This window comes from Suncus etruscus, chromosome 17 (genome assembly GCF_024139225.1).
Source record: "Suncus etruscus isolate mSunEtr1 chromosome 17, mSunEtr1.pri.cur, whole genome shotgun sequence".
Classification (NCBI taxonomy): domain Eukaryota; kingdom Metazoa; phylum Chordata; class Mammalia; order Eulipotyphla; family Soricidae; genus Suncus; species Suncus etruscus.
In genome coordinates, this window is record NC_064864.1 from 48,781,535 (window position 1) to 48,799,557 (window position 18,023).

General features: G+C 40.6%; 1 protein-coding gene across 1 annotated transcript in view; it reads left to right on the forward strand.

Moving 5' to 3' along the window:
* The window catches only part of SORCS3 (sortilin related VPS10 domain containing receptor 3), a 721,132-nt gene that overhangs the window by 182,826 nt on the left and 520,283 nt on the right, over nt 1-18,023 (forward strand). Inside the window, exon 2 of the mRNA XM_049790799.1 lies at nt 10,415-10,482. Within this exon, the coding sequence (XP_049646756.1) occupies nt 10,415-10,482 (68 nt within the window). The remainder of the gene's footprint in view (nt 1-10,414; nt 10,483-18,023) is intronic.

The window sequence follows — 18,023 nt, forward strand, 5'->3', positions numbered from 1 at the left end:
TGGCAAGTGGCCTGATTTGCTGAGAGAGAGAAAAGGACTTGCTGTGTACCTGGTCGAGGAGCCTATCACCTCCTGCCCTCAGAGTTCCTCTGCAGGAAGGATTTCAGCTTCATCTTTTCTTTTAATTAATATTTTTTGGGGGGGCATATCCAGTGACACTCAGGAGTTACTCCTGGCTATGTGCTCAGAAATTGCTCCTGGCTTGGGGGACCATATGGGACACTGGAGATCTGACTGAGGTTAATCCTGGATCAGCCGTGTAAAAGGCAAATGCCCTACCACTGCACTATTGCTCCAGCCCCCAGCTTCATCTTTTTAAAGGGACACAGAGGCTTCCTATGTGTAAGTACCTGTCCTGCAGTCACATATTAAGTAGCAGAGCACTAACTGCCTACCCAGTAGACTGGTACTGAACTTTTACTCTTCCCAGGGAAACAGATTGTTGCACTAATTATTATTTTTTCTTCCCAACCCTCTGTTGCATTAATTATTAATTATAAAGTCCTAGAGGTGCATGGATGGATGGTGAGGCTTTTCTCAGCCCAGCCCGGCATCTGCAGCTCCTTCAGCCTGACAGGTGTGTGGGTGCAGGATGACATAAAGAAATGATCCACAGGCAGTCATATGAAGTTTCAGAAGAAATTCAGCTTTTTTACAAGGCCTTAACCACTATGTGCATATTCCTAACATGGCCTTTAAAGTAAGCAGCCTCTTTGATTTTCTGCCTCCATCCTGTATCTCCTCTCTACCCGCTGCATCTTCCTTGCTGAGTCTGTCCCTCACCCCTTTCTTTAGGCCACTCTTAATTACCAACCATGGACCCCTCTTAGCTATGGGAGAGTCTCTCTTTTTCGATGAGATAGGCAAGAAGTTGGGGGTTAACACAGATTGCTTATCTTTGCATCTTTGATCATCTCTGGAAGCCTCACTCTTGTGCTTTTAGAGCTACTGCTCCATTTTTTCACCTGCTCTCTTCTGATTCTTCTCTTGTTCTCCAAGAGAGTCCAATATTGGTGGTGGCCACATAGGAGTGATGGACAGCTATCAAGGTCTAGGTTCACTCCTGGTTAATCACATACTTTTGGAGCAATTAACCAAAGTGAGTTTTCATCATGGAATATATTATGAGGAAGCTCTGGGGTCCTTTGACTCCACCCTGTCACTGGGCTGCATGCTACCTAAATCATTTTCAAGAGATAGCTGTCTTTTTCATTTTTAAAGTCCCTCAGGGAATAAGAGCGAATGGATTTTTAATTCATTTTTAATGGCTTGTTACACAAAACCAGAACAAACCCCCTACTATTTAACAGCCATTTTTCATAGGCTCCTTGTTTCAACAACAGTACATTTCCATTTCCTGATGTCAGTTGTCTTATTCAGGGGCCAGATTCTGAAAAAAAAAAATGCTTTCTTAATCAAGGCCCATTTTTAAGTAGGCATGATTAATGCTGATTAATTTCTCTGCCTCTCATCTCTTTCTTAATGGTGCAGGAATAGATGGACTTATGCTGTGCGGACTTACTAGCTGCTTAACTCAGGACCTATCTGGGCAAATCAAATAGTTGTGGCTATGTACATTATCTCTGTGGTATCTACAGATTACTCTAATATAGTGATTAGCACATAATAGATGCTCAGTAAATGCTTAAAGTTGCCCCTTACCTATACTTTTCTGCATCTGTTCTGCTCTTGTCTGTGCCACTGTGCCGAACCATATCATGCTTTTGAAGACTGAGTGTTTCTGTAGTCTAAATATCAGGTGGTAGAGGTGTTTATATCTGGCCTATCACACTTTAGAAGACTGCTCTCCTCATTTCTATCCTCTCTTTCTTTTTCCCCTTCCTTTTACTCTTTCTCTCTGGTGAATATTTCAAGGGATCCAGGCTAAGGAAAACCTTATAGGCCTTGTTGAAGGATTTGGATCATATACTAAAGGTAGTGAGAGGCTTTGGGAAGTTTACTCAGTAGTGGGTTGAGAATTTAGCTATGCCTTAGTGAGGCCATTCCGTTGTAAGGATGGAAGCATATTGAGGTTTAGAGATTGTGAAAACAGTTGTTTTAGCAGCCTCTGCAATTCTCTAGAAGCTAATACTAATGGAGCCTTCTCATTCTTCTCTATATTATGCGGGTGCCTCATACAGTGGAGCACTCATTCCTTTTTGAAAGACTTGATTTAACTTCTCGAGTACACATTCTACAGACTTTGATTTCACAAACCATTCTGTGCCAGTAAAGGTCTTTGACTTAAGATAGTTCTAAGATAAAACCTAGAAATCAGGGATTAATTAAAGGTACTGGTAGTTGGTGAAGCAAGAATGAGAAAGACATTGTGGCTTAAAAAACAGTAAATTCTGAAATCATGATGAACCACACATGAGAAAGGGTAAAGCAGGTTGCTTGCAGTGCCTCCCATTCAGATTCCTGCTGTGTGTGCTTAGATACAGGAACCTGTACTCCCTGTCCTCAGATCCAGCCCATTGTTCTTGTTTCCATCAGCTCTTGTGCTTTAACTAGAAAATAGAAATGTGAAGAGTGATTCTTTCACAGTTCCCCACCAGTACTTCTGTTTCACCCAGAGGGGAAGCTAGATTAGAGGGCATTCAGTGAAATACAGTTTTCAGTGATCTAACTATCTAAAATACATAGTTGGAAAGTGTCCCAAGAGTGAACATAAATCCATCCTTTTGGTTACCTTTTCACTTTCATCCTAAATGAACCTCTCCATTGGTTCAGTGGTAGTCAAAGAAACTGAAAGTAGCTGGGATTTACTTTCTGTTTTCAGTTCAAAGGAAGTAGTTTGTCTCCTGGTGACAATTCCATTCTTGGAAACCAACATTTTCCTGTTAACTGAATCAATAGTTATGGAGTAAGAAGAAAATATTTTTTGATGGCTTATTGGATTTAGTAAGGAAAGCCTCCCCCATTTGATCAGTGATTCCCAGATCTATGTATATTTACTAAAAAAGTCAGATACTGGTTGGTAGCACCCCAACCTCACACAAATTGCCCCCCAGATAGTGTTGTCATTGAGTGTTTGAAAATCCATTGAGCTATTGTACCAAGTCAGCTGCTTCTGGGTGATGAAGTTTGTGCTAAGAGCAGAGAATCCCATGGACATGCCCATTACTGCACTTCATTTGCTGTGAAATGAGTTTCTTTGTTAAAATAATGTTGTATGGGAGACCATGACAGAGATGGAGGCTTTCTGAAATTGAAATACTTGAATTCTAGCATAATCATTGCAGGCAGGGAAAGCAATTTCCACGAGAAGTAATTGTTCCCAGTATGTGATGAGAGGGATGCAGTGTAATCAGTCAGCCACTAGGTGCTGTATGGAGGCTCAGCATTAATTTCTAATGTACGCAGGTAAGGAATTAGCTTTGACAAAATCCAATAAACTTTAGATCCCAACTCTGCCACAATTACTATGCCCAAGCCAACAGAGAAGACACAGGTAGCAGGCATAGAGGCATTCTGGTTCTCACATAAGAGACCATCTCGTCCATCTGATTATTACATATCTTCTCTGCAGTAAATATTATTTGGGGAATATTGGCACAGAACATAAATCACCATGGTGCTAATTTTCAGCTTAAAACACATGTTGGTTTGCTTTCCATGTTTCCCCGACCTCTAAATGCTGAAATGCTCCCACTTTCAATTCTCATATCTTTACTCTGTCGACACTTCCTCATTGGGTGATCTAATCACACAATCTCATCACAGATGACTCCCAAATAGATTTTCACCCTCGATTCTCTTAACTCTTCCTGTCATTCATTCAACAGACTTCTCCATTTAAAAGTCTCTTAGACATCTCAAAATAAATGACCAAAGTTGAATTGGTAATCTTTTGCTATAGTTTTTATTTTGTACAGCAACTGTGCTTCCAGTTACTTAGTTCAAAACTTGAAGGATCATGACTGCTCTCATTCATATACTTACCATATTCAATTCATCAGTATCTTTGCTCTGTCTCCAAAACATTTATATTCCATCTCTTTTCACATACCCATTTTTATACAGAATGATGATCCACATTAGTTTTCATCTGAAGGATTTATTACTACAGGATCCTTGTTCAGTTGTGTCCACTTACTTCCTTTCTCAACTCAGTAGCTGGATTGATCCTGTGAAAATGTGAGTCCTCTAGTCAAAAACCTGTAGTAGCTTCTAATTCCATCAGTAAAAATGGAATCCTCTTATTGGTTCACGTTTGCTTGTAAGATCTTAGCCTCCCAAGCTCACTGCCTCATCTCCTACCATCTTCATCTCTTAGCTTCAGCCTTTCTCTTTCTGGAATGTGATACTTCAATATAGAAACTTACTGACTCCTGTTGCAGTGTCTTTGTTTTTCCGCTTCCTCTGACTAGAATGTAGATTACCTGGGTAGCCCTATGTGTTCATTCCTTTGGATTTTGTATACTATATGTTTGAAAGTCAATCATGAACTGCTTTGTAACTGGAAAATATGAAATCAACAACTGTATTATTAACAACCTTGGAAACCATGGTGTTTAAATAAAGTGATTTTTAAAAATCAGTAAATAAAGGTTAATAGAAAAGAGTTCATTTCTCCTCTGTCGGTTTTCCATGGAGTCCCTGTCCTCTGTTGTGACTTGCGAATGCCTGTGGTGTAGTCTTTACTCTTAGCTTCTTCTTTATTCCTCAAACCCTCTGGACTTACTCACCATCATCTGATCATTATGCTTCCTCCTTTGTTTTTATTTATGTGTTTGTCTCCTTTTTCTGCTGGAATGTAAACTTCCTGAAGGCACAGAAGCTGGTTTGTTTTTCTGATTCCCAAATTCACAGTGCATGACAAATTAAAAGCATTTTCTTCTTAGTTGTTTAGTGATAAAATAAAAGAAAATTATGGGGAAATTGGGGGAACCTAGTGGACTGTGGCATATTTCAGAAGGCTTGGTGTTTATATTGCCTCATCATGTTTGTGATGAGGGAGCAATCAGGGCCATGAAGTTCTCTCTTAATAAGCATAGTTATTGATAATGTACCCTAAAAGAAACAGGGGAGGAATAATTACTTTTGCAATAGTTTCTGCTTCATGTAATGACAATGTTAATATTTCTGTCATTTTTTCTTTTATCTTTGTCCTGGTGGGAATGGAAACCCTGATAATATGATTTTGGATTTGAACCCTACTCAGCACACTTCTTTGTCCTAGGGATCAATTTGGCAGAGGACTGCAAATAGCCAATATTTTTTTGCTTCAGGAAATCCTTCCCATGTGGGAGTCTGGGATTTAAACTCTGCTGACACTGAGGCCTACACTGTAGGATGTGTCCTAAGGCCCATGTTTCAGCATTTTTGTCATGTCACCGTTGTCGACTACTTCTAGAAAGGAAAGCCACAAACTTGATCCCATTTACTGGGAACAGAGAACTGCCAGGTAGAGGCAGGAAAAGTGATGAGAGGGACCTGAAGGGATTGGGGTAAAAAATCTCATGCACTGATCTAGAAACACTGAGATATCAGGGAGCCTTAATGAACTAAAGTAATTTTCCTTCAGATTAAAATTTTACAGGCATGAATGGTCTTCCCTTTACTGAATGTACTTCTGACAGGAGCATCCTAGTTATTTATGAATTCGCAAATTATACTTTCAGAGGACAAAGATCCACTGGGGACTTCCTACCTTCTTTTCTAAGCAGAGTGGAGGCCCCAGAGTTGTGATTTACAGCTAGTCTTGGGTTTGACAAGTGGCAGTAATTTTTAGGAGCTGAGTCACTCTAGAATTCACCCTTTTCTATATTGCCTCAAGATCACTTGACTCCTAAATAGAATGATCACATTAATAGCTCATATTTGTATAGTACAGTTTGTCAAACAGGTCAGCTTTCCTTATGCAGTTTTAATAAAAATCTCTGTAGATTGTCTTGGGGGAAAATGTATCATTATTCCCATTTTGGAAACAAGAGCAGATTTTGTAAAGACCTGTGCACAGTAGGACTGGGTGTGAAGTGGGGTTCTCCAGGTGCCAGTGCTATTACATTTTTGTGCCACCAAGCCAGACCCATTCAGGAGGAGAGAGCTGGGTCTCAAGAGAAAAACAAATTAAAATATGGGTGGAATTAAAAAATAACTTTAAGGAATTGTGATTTACAAAGTTACTCATGATTGGGTTATAGGCACAAATCCCATCACCAGAGTCAACTTCTCTCCACCATTGTCCAATTTGCCCCCTCCCTCCATCCCTGCTTGTCTAGATGACAGACACTGTGTTTAAAGGCATTGTGGTTTATAGTATTGTTACTAATAGGGTTTTATGACTGTCATATTGTGGCTCAACACTCTCCCTAACGTGACTGTCTCCCTGCACTCTTGTCTCAGTGTCCCCCCTCCATATTCTAACTCCTGTTCCCTGTCCTGAACCCTGCATCCTACTGATTGGGGGTAGAGGCAACACAGCTGGAATAGGAACTGCAATTTCTCAAGTTCAGAGTATAGAAACTTCCTGTTACATGGGAAGTGGTAACGGAATAATGTAGAAATTGTGAATTCCTTCCCACCTTTCCCCTTCCCCCATGTCATTCTCTCCAATACTGCCAGGATTTTGGTCTCCTTAGATCATCTTGGAAAGCAGCAGGTTAAGAAAACTATACATTTCATGCTGACAGGAACCATTTCTCTTTTGATCATTTTAGCACCAAGTGTCTTATGTTGTGCTTGAAATAAGCACAGATAAATGGCAGTGAAAAGGGAAAATGTGAATAAAGTTGTTAGTTACTGGCATCTAGTGTCTCTGAAGATCATGCAGTTGGCTGAGCCTTTGGTGGAGCTATGAGGCAGTAGAAGATACTCTTTCCAGGGACAAGAGAATTGGAGGTGAATGGTCCATAAAAATTGTCCTAACTGATTTTGTAAGAGGCTATCCATGCCCCTTATTATCCTCTTAGTATGTCTCTTTATAATAAACCATATATATTCATTCAGAATATATATTTGATTTTTATTATATTTATATTATAACCATATATATTCATTCATAATATATATCTGATTTTTATTATAATTCCTCATGCCACCATCCTTGTTGACCACAAGTTGGGCTTTCATTTCTTACTGAATGATTTCATTGTACTTTATATCTTCTTTCCCAGTTTGTATCTCTCAACTGGAAGTAGAAAAATAAAAAGGGCCTCTGCAAGGACATAAGAAAGGGAGGTTACACAGGAAGGATATAAAGAAGGAAAGGGGGAAGCAAACCAAGAATAAAAAGTAGAAAATGAGGAGGGAAAGGAAGGAAGGGGTATAGGAAAAAAAGGAAAGAAAGCAGGAATGAAAGGGAAGAAGGAAGGGAGAAAGTCTGACAGATAGAGTTTCATTTCTTTACAACTAATTTATTAGCTTTCTTTAAGTCCCAGCTCATGTCATTTCTTCTTTATGAAGATTTTGTTTATAACTTTCTGTACTGAATTGTATCATCTTTTCAACTCTTAGAACACATTATATGTACCTTTCTCATACATTTATCATGTTTTTCCTTCTTATTATCATGGATATATAATTCTTTACTGGATCTTGTATAGTACCTGTCATATGCCAGGCATTGTGCCAGGTATTAAGGGGTGCAAAGTTGAGTGTAACTTGAGTTTTGTTCTCAGACCTATATTCCCACAAATAAAGCAGTCATACAAAAATATTATTTTACTGATTATTATGTCAGATGCCTTTTTAAGGTTTTATGTGAATCTATATGTATGTATGTTCATAAATATGTATGAGCTTCCTCACTAGGGTATATATAAATATAAATATGAAGGGATTTGCCTATTATCTCTTATATGTGTCATGTAAACATTATATTAAGAGAGACATTCTATTTACTTACTATTATATATTTTTTTGATTTTGGGGGTCACACCCAGTGATGCTCAGGGGTACTCCTGGCTATGCACTCAGAAATTGCTCCTGGCTTGGGGGACCATATGGGATGACAGGGTTGGAACCTAGGTCCCTCCTGGGTCAGCCGTGTGCAAGGCAAATGCCCTACCACTATGCTATCACTCCGGCCTCTAATTGTTTTTATTTAGTTTTATTATTTTTGCTGTTTAGGATGTCTCAAGATTATAGCTATTGGTCAACCAGGTGCTTATTTGAGAAACTTAGGTCTCAAATATTTGGCTAGTTCTGTACTTATTACATATCTCTGTTTCCTATCTTTTTGTATAAAGACAATAAAAACAAAAGTTATACCTCCTGCCTCCCTTTATAGCTTGGCCCTCTTTGAGCTGTGGGTAACTACCTACCTAATTTTCAGGTTTCTTTTTTTTTTTTTTTTTTTTTGGTTTTTGGGCCACACCCTGTGACGCTCAGGGGTTCTCCTGGCTATGCGCTCAGAAGTTGCTCCTGGCTTCTTGGGGGACCATATAGGGCGCCGGGGGATCGAACCGCGGTCCGTCCTAAGCTAGCGCAGGCAAGGCAGGCACCTTATCTTCAGCGCCACTGCCCGGCCCCCTTCAGGTTTCTTTTTAATATTTTATATGTACTCATAACTTTTTAATGTTTTAATGTACTTATAACTCAGTGTGGAATTCCTGAAGTTATGACCAGTTTCATGGAGCCAGTGATGCACGTTTCTCCCTTAGTAATTCCTGTTCATTTTTCTGCACACAAGCCCCCAGAGACATTTGCTCCATGGGAGAACTTGTGTGACTGCAGATCAGCACCTGGGTGTGAACACACATGGGAATGCCTCTTGCTGTTTCTGAGCCAAGGGGATCCCATAGTTAGCAAATGGACTTCTTTATTTATCTGGGAAATACAGGATATTACCCTTGATCTGTATGTAAGAAAGTTAAATGGCTTAATTTAGGTCTTAAGATAAGTTTACGAAGCTATTTATTCTATGTTTTTGCATGACAGCTGTGAGAATAAGTTATTGATGAGGAAAGGTTAAATGAAGGGGATGGTCTGTTGTATGAGTCTACTGAAGAGAAATGGAATTATGGGGACATGACTAGACATTTGACAGAGAGGGTGTGAACAAGCCTTCATTTTTAACAAGAAGACATGAATGGGAGAGAAAGGAGCAAATAGGGGACTATGAAGAACAATCCTTTGTACAGATTTTAAACTTATTGTACTTTGGTCAGATTTGGGAGATTCTGCTGTTCTAGAAATTGCCACACCATGGAAATCTTTTAGCAACAGGGCTGCAGAGAAATTGCTGGACTTTTTTGGTCATAGACTTTCTTTGCCAATGGGTCACATCTTTATATCTTTGCCTCTTTTCTTTTTCTTTCTCAGTTTACATAAAGGAAATGAAAATGATGTTGACTGACCCCATGGGGTGTTCAGTGGGAATAAATCTCCAAAAGAGTATTTTTCTATCAGTTAAATGCCATACAAATGTTCAATATAATGGCTGATTATTTTTCTTTAATCCTAAATAGATACCTCGAATGGGAAAGACCCATCTTGGTAGCAGAAATTCATTATCTCAGAAAGAATTTAATGGCTGCTGTGCAAATGAACTGGAGGAAGTTAAATTGTGGAATGAAAAGGAGCTGAGAAAAGTGAAATGAATTGTGCATTAAATTTAGATAAACACAATCATGTGTAACTGGATTATCACGAGTGCAGGCAGGCGCTATGTATTAGGCACCTGCGTTTTGATTAAAATCGACTCAGGTGCGTGCACTTAACAACTTTGTCGATACAGAGATGTGCTGAAGCCACTGTCTAGGAATGTGGAGGCTGGATTGGGCAATGTCTGATGTCCATGTCTCCAACTGAATAAGGGTAGAAGGCATGGGATCAGACTGACCAGTCTAAGATCATTCAGAAAACTACTAACTCTATTCTAGGCAGCTTCGGCTCTCTGACAAGTTCAGCTTCTTCCTGGGGCTCTTAACTTCTGTTAGGAGTAAAGAATAAGTGTCTTGGGTCCCTGTGGAGTGCAGTAGCTGCTTACTGCACAGCCAGAAATAGGGACCAGACTGCCATCCCTTCAAGTATTTAGGGCTGGTGTTAACCCAGGTCCCTTTGATCTTTGTGGCCAGAATCTTTCAGGTCTGAGTCTTTAGTCAGTTATCTCCAGATCAAAGCTAGCCTTCTGCTCTGATCTCTGGGTGGCGAGGCCAGCAACAGAACAAGCTAGAGGGTATCTGACCTGGAAGGGGACAGATGTGCACAAACAGCTGGAGAAACTCAGTTGATTATTATTGCCATGTTGTATATCTGATGCACAGCATCTCTCGGATTAACATAAATGCTACCAGTTACAGGGATGCATTAAAGAAATTATTCCCACCCCCCTTGCTTGATCCTATAATACCCTTCACTCACTCAATGGATAAATACTAAATCCTCCTCTGGGTAATATGATATGCTCTGTACATTGTTACACAAACTCAAGTCTGCTTCCTTTGTTCCTCCCCTGGCCTTGCAGGTTATACTGATCCTGACCAAGCTGTATGACTTCAACCTGGGGAGCGTGACAGAGAGCTCACTTTGGAGGTAAGTGGATTAGTTCATCTCTCTGTGGCTCTGCCTCTGCTCAAAGGAATACTGGCTACTCAGGAGAGTGTGTGGTCTGGAAGAAGCAAGTGGTTCTTTTGCAGGAAGAGCTCTTTAATGTCCTGAATTGCTTCTCCTTAACCCTCACCTCAGGAATCCCCTCTGCCTTCTGCTGCTTTTCTCTGGGGGTAATGCTCATTGTCCCTGGATGCTTTGGTAGCATCTTCCCCTCTCTTCTCCTCTCCTCCCTTACCCTCCCTTCTCCTCTCTTCTCCTCCCCTTCTCTTCTCCCTCCCCTCCCCTGCTTTTTTCTCTCCTCTCTCTCTCTCTCTCTACACACACACACACACACACACACACACACACACACACACACACACACACACACACCAGTCTTCAGAAAATATTCTTCAGATAATAGGGACCTGTGGGGACCCAGTGTGTTGCCAGTGTGATGCTCTCCCCTGAGCTCACCAGCCTCCACAGTATTTTTATAGGGCTGGAAAGATCGCACATGGGGTAAGCAACTTGCTTCCGGGGCTTTCATGGTGAGTGACCCCTCACACTCCTAGTGCAGAGCTAGGAGCTTTCTTCTCTCCAGTACCACACCCGTGGCTGGGACATAAGTGCATCATCATCACTGCCCCCCCATCACAAAAAGAGAGAGAGTGAGAGAGAGAGAGAGAGAGAGAGAGAGAGAGAGAGAGAGAGAGAGAGAGAGAGAGAGAGAAAAACACTATTCTCTGGAATACTGCCAGAGTGGAATTCAGACCTTGAGAGCTGAACCACCCAGCTGCCTTGACTCTGTATCAGCAGGGAGGCTCCTGAGCCTGCCAAGTACTGCTTGGGAGTCCCCAGAGAACACCACAGTTAAGAGTTGGATTGCTGCATTGGATAAAGGCAGAGATGTTAAAAAAAATATGTATGAAAAGAGTTTCTCAATCTAAGTGTTTACTGTAGGTTTCACTTTGAGAGAAGCAAAACAGTTTTGTGAGCTGTAGTCACTGCCTCTGGGGTGCTGCCACATAAGTCAGTCAGAATGAGTCTGGAGGAGTAAGTCAGAGAGAGTTTTAAGGAGGCCTGGAACATTAGCATTTTGGATAGGGAATCCTCTTCCTCTGTTTACTCACACATTTTTTCTGCTTCCGACCTTGCGGACTGTGGTTGGCAGCCTTCAGATATCCATGCTTAGAGCCCAGTTCTTTGGGTATCTTCAGAATGCATAAGACTGTGTCTGCCCCTGTAGCTTTGTCATTTGTCATCTCTAGGGAGGATGGTGCCACCAGAGGCCTTTCCCTTTGCTGTACCATCATCCCTGGGCTTTTCCAGAGGACAAAAATGTGGAGTGGGAGGTTTGGCTTGCCTGACAACTTCTCCATTTCACCTGTTTGTTTGCAGCCACCTAGTTGCTTCTCTCTCCCAGGATGAGGGAGCCCTCACAGCATCTATTAAATATTTAGGGGTTAATTGCTCATATCGACTGCGGCCTGCCTCCATTTGCTCAGGATGTCCAAAAGCTAATTTTGCTGCTCAGTGAAAATTGGCTGAGATATATAAGTCACCGGGGTGCCTCGCATGGATGAAAGCACAAATATTTCCATTTACACGGGGCTCCCAGGGAATCTGAGCCTCGGAAACCTGCCCCTCAGGCACTCGCTCAGTGACACGATGGGGTTCCTTGAAGCTCGGCTCCTATAAAGGCCACTGGCTGGAAATAATGCAATGAGCTGGGCCACTGCCGGACCTGGGAAGGAGCCTCTTCTGGGAGCCCACATTTTGGAAAGGGCTTGGATGTGTCACAGATGGCCAGAGAGCCGAGACGTAGTGTTCACAGGAGCCACATTCACTGGTATGTTCCAGTATCACAGACAGCTGGTGGCTCTGACAGCTGGATACCAGACCTGCTTTGACAACTAAACTACTGTGAAGCTGCAGCATCTAGTTCCCATCAGTGTCCCTCAGTCCCCTCAGTCTGGGCAGCCAGATCAGAACTACACAGGCTGACACTGGAAAGTGCAAAACATGAGCTCCAGGTGCCTTTAGGAACAGTTTTCTTCCTGAGGCTTGCTTAGTGAGACTCTCCCTCACCTTCTCTAACAGCTGGTGGCCGCAGGCATCCCTCAGGCTTCCTGACTCTGTTTACTTTTGTAACATCCTAGGTCCTCTGTGTCCCTATGTTCTTGCGTGTTTTTTGTGGGTACACCTGCCAGTGAATTTAGGGCTCACTAGGGTTTGTGCTCACTCTAGGTCCTTAATTACATATGCAAAGATGCTTTTTCTTTTTTTTTTTTTGATTCAATTAAGGTCCCACTATCTATTCTGGAGAGTGACAAGGTGGACTTATTTGTGGGGAAGCCACGGTTCTATATATTTGCTCTTAGCTATAACTGTTGATAGTCCTGATCTTACATTTGTATATAGTACAGTGTATAGGGCACTTGCCTTGCATGTGTCCATCTCATGTTTAATCCCTGTCACCTTAAAAGGTCTTGTGAAGTCAACTAGGACTAAGGGCTTAAACTTTAGGGAACAAGTGTCACACATGGGATGTCTTCTCCCATTTTTTATCATTTCCACTCAACCCCTCAAGGTGAGTTTCTTCCTAACTCTTCACTCAGTTCCTAATTAAGATACATTTTGCAGTTAGAACAAGGAGCACTGTGATTTCCCTCACTTAATACAGTGTGTAGAGGAAAGAAACTCAATTAAGTACACACCCCTTTGGTTTCATGTTTTGGCCCAATATGCTTAATCAAGGTGAAATTTAATTTAGTGATTATGCCTGGAGTAGCAGCCATTAGGACAAGATGACAGTCACTGCCAGGTTACGGTGGGATAAAATTATTTGCCTCAGTAGATTATTAATTTTGAGGCAGTCTCCTAAATAGACAGAAGACTGGTTAAATAGTCATCAGTTTTATGACAGTAGCCATTGTTCTCATGATATTCTTTGTGGAACTCTCTAGTGCTTTTAGTCAAAGTGTTTTCTCCCCAATCCAAGCATAGCTGCATACATACATTGGCCAGTAAGTAAGACCATCTGTTGGCAGCCCTCAGTCAAGGCTCTATTTCCATATGGAGATCCTAAGCTTTGGAAATTTATGAGGTTGAGGACTCACTTCTGAAGAACAACCTAAAGCTTCATCTTCAGAACACTTCCAGTCCTGAGTGTGTCAATCCCAGAGGCTATCTAGCATTTGGGAGTGATATTGGAGTTTGTCAGTGATGGACTTTACAGAAGCTTGACTTAAGCAGGAGAAATGAAGCATGGTCAGAAGTTCAATTTATCAGTTTCCTCAACAAAGCAAAGATAAATTTGAACCTGAGACAGACAGGTTTAAGTCTTTATCCTGGGCACCTTTGAATAACTTTCTGTTCTTGTGTCTCCACATTCCTACCTGTTAAGTATCTACTTAAATGGTTCTGAGTGAGAGTCCCATGAAGTGATACATGTAAACTGCCTCATTGGTGTCAGTCTGGAAAGAGCTCATGATGAGCAATGCATTGTTGCATATAACCTATTGATAACTGAGCAGCCTCATTATGCTGCTATCTATCTGTTATGCTATTCTGTTATCTAAGCTCTTTTGTTCTGTCCTTTCCAACAGTTTGGAGGCTTGGATAAAACTTTCACCATTTTATAGATGAAACATTGAATACTACAGTGGTTTAGTAACTTTTCACAAATTCTATAGCTCTTAAGAAGGAATGCTAGGTTTGTCTGTGCTTATTTCATCTACTATACTGGGTCTTATGCTTCCCTGAAGGTAGATTAATGGTCATCTGAATAGGAAGGAGTATTTTTTTATGGAAAGGAAATTTGATAAAATGGAAAGTAGAGAAGGATTAAAAAAAATTCAGAGTGGGATATTTGCTGCTTAATGATCAGGCTAGAAGTTTGACTCCTAGGCTGAAATATTCCCCATTTAATGAAGACAGGTATTTCTTTTTTTTTATTTTTAATTATGAGAACAAAGATGCAAAGAAAGAGGACAAGGTAAAGTTACAGTGGAAGGACAATCACCCATAAACAGAATTCTCAGTAGTCCTATTGCTGATATCTTAACTTTGAACTTTCAGTCAAAGAACATTAAAAAAAATAAAACAGAACCTATGTACAGTTGCTTTGTCCCTCAAGTCCCCAGATTGTAGTACATAATATTTCTTAGCAGCATACTGAAGTAATCTAAAGACATAACACTTATGTAACTCTTTAAACATTGAAGGCAAAGTCTTTACATTTCCATGCACATGCATATTAGTTTAAGTTAACCTCAAAAGTTTAAATGGTTTCTCTTAAGGATTGGAGTCAAAGGAGCACAGTAAAATGGTGTTAGAGTGGCAATTATTATTTGCATAGGCCCACCAAAATATGAGGGACATGGAACGGAAAAGCTTTGGCCTAAATACAAGAAGACCCTACCCTTGAAGTTTCCTGGTATAAGACCAACTCTAGGCTCCAGGAAAACTAGTTTTTCCAATCCAGGTCATTGTCTGTAGTGCCAATACACTTTTATTTTTCACACAGTCTCTGTTGTTGGTATCATGTTTCTGTATTAAAGATCCTGGAATCTGCATATCCTACATTGCAGTCAGGATGGTGTGGAGCGTCCTCTCATTTCACCTCACAATTAAAGGGCAATGAAGAGAGCCCTGTCCTGTAAGCAGGTTGTGTTGTTGTCAAGTCTTCTTAGTTTTAAGGGAAGTCTCTTTGAGCAGGTCGATGTCAGAGCAGGGTAGTGGAAGACAGGTATTTCTAAGTCAGCATCCAGCAATTAGACAAACATGTGAGTCTCAGATTTTTAAGTTTTAATTTGCCAGTCACCAATATAAAAAAGGTGATACTGATTTTATCAATATATTCTGAACCTAGTCACCCCAAATCATTATTCTGATATATACTCAATCAGCTATGTTAAAATTCCACTTGGACTTGTCCCAATTTGAGTGCTTAGTGGCGCCCTATGGCTAGTGAATGACTTTCTGTATGGGAGACATCTAAACCCCTTTGCAAATATTGTCAGTTCATTTGGAAGATAATTTTTTCTTTCATGAAAATGTATGTATGTTTAATTCAAGGGCACAAGATAAAAACTTGACATTTAGTTTCCCAGATACCAGTTTTAAAAGAAAATTATTATTTATTATTCAGATTCTGGGAACATATGCAGTGTCTAAAAGCTGACCTGATAAACATCTAAACTCTGATAAAGTAATATGGAAAGAGGGGATGAGCTCAGATATAGAAGCAAGTTCCCAAGGCTTTCAGCTTATTGAGCTATGTTTCCTGGTATTTGGAAATCCTTTTATTTTACTGCTCCTATAATAAAAGAACTAGGACTGAAAAATATAGCCACAATTCCTCATCCTTGAACCATGGAACCTTATTCAGATCTCAAGGTGGGAGTTTGGTGGAGAAAGAAACTTCTGAGTTACCTAAATCTGAAATTTAGAAATGTTCTTTGGCTCCTGGTATTTAACTCTCATTCTAGTCCTACCTGTTACAAATGGGAATCTTTATAGCTGAACAGACATTACTCTGCTTACCATATCTCTTCCAACCCCAACCCACTGAAAAGTCTTTGTTATAGAGTTCAGAGTGGGCCCTCATAGACTCAAAAAGGAATTATATTCTTGCTGATTTCTGTGAGAGTAACATGTAGAGACTCCTGCTTCAATGCCTTGGCACAAGTGGGTATATGTATCTGCTTCTGATGGTGACTTGTGCTTCTCAATTTGGAAGCAACTTACTCCTAACCCCTTCTATCTGAAGGTGAAGCTTTTGTCAATTAAGCTATTGTTTCTCCCAGGAGCAACTTCCAAGCACTGTCCTAGGAGGTATCCATAGGACCACTCAGTGTGGCTTCTCAAAAATTAATCCATTGTATGAGGTTTCAGAGTCTATGTTTATTACATAAAACAGAATTTTTATGCTTGATAAACGAATAACTTTTTAGACTCCGTTTTCTATGTCTTACATGCTAACAGTTAGACTGATTGTTAAACACATTGCCTTATACACCAAATTTTTTCTAGGGTATTGTACTCTGAAAGTCAAGTTAGCAATTTTCTAGTTTCTAGGTGTCTATTCAAACTCTGTCAAAGGTTGTTGATTGTTGAGTTGTGATCAGGTGTAGGGTCTTCACCTAGCTTTCTTTTGGATTACTTACTGGATTTAGAGTTTCCAAAGAGAATGAGATTTTTTTTGTCCAGGCATAAAAGGAAACAAGAAAGGGACATCACTCAGCAGAAGATCATATATATTGCTTATATGAAGTCCTTGATTCAATCTATGACACAGCAATTACTACAAAGAGAAGCTGGAAAACTTGGCAGAGAGTAATTCTCTGATGGTAATTCTACCCCACTGAGCTTATCTATCTCTAGCTCAGCAGTTTAGTTTGCTTGCTGTTAGATAAGCCAGGAGACTGCTCAGTCATTCCTCATGCGAGTCTGGCCTTATATCTGATTTCAGACCTGGAGAACCAGGAGAGGCCTGGGGCATGGCATCCTGCCTAAGATTTATGGAAGGTACCATTTTTCTGCTACATTCCTTGCTACCACCCCAGCTCTGCTCTCTGTATCTCCTCTGACTACATTTAGTGCCACAGCCTATACTCGGTTGGGAATTTATTCCGAGTCTGTGGTCCTCTCAAGATTGGCCCTCGTACCTGTTTTGTATAGGCATTGACAGTACATTGCATTGAGCCTACACCAAGAGGGGCTTGGCTTACTGCCTGAGAGTTTCTAAGAGCCTCCAACAAGTCCCAGCACCAGCTCCGTCTTGCCCTGTCCCTTTCAATGCATTGAGTTGTCTTGTGCTCCTGCCACAGGGGAATCCTCTGACTTTTCATTGGTTTGCAAGCTGTTGTCTGGATCATGATTTCCTCCCCTAATTGTTTTGTCAGTGACCTTTCTGGGAGATGCTTTTTTTTCCTAATAGAAAACGGGAGACCTTTTGGATTTATTAATTTTTTGTTTGCCAAGAAAACCCTGATAATAATTGCTAAGACTTCCCAGAAGTTATTAGTTTACAAATTTTAATGACACTCATGATTTATTTATGGCCTTCCCTCCTTCTACAGCTGCTCACCCCAATTCCTCAGTGGGGTTCCTGCTGCATCTGAGTGAATTAATGGAAACAAAACTGCAGATTGGAATGACATTTTTTTGCTAGGTTTTTAATTAAAAGCTTTCCACCCAATTCGCTCAGCTCTTCATATTTGAGATCCAGAAGGCTGGGCTGATTCAGGCTATGGAATCCGCTCTCTAGAACTGGGTCCTTATTATATTTGCTTTCAGTAGTAATAAATCTGGTGAAAACTGAATGGGGTCACAGATCATTTAATTGAACAGATATTAATTGAGCATACTTTATATTTGTAGCTCTGTGCTCATTTCTGGGATATGCATCATAACTATGTGATAATTGTTATCCTCAGGAAAGTTTAGTTTGGTGGAGATAGGAACTAAATTTACATAAGAGCAGCACCAGGAAGATGCAAGTCTATATCCATCTATAGGAAATGCAGTGCATTCTT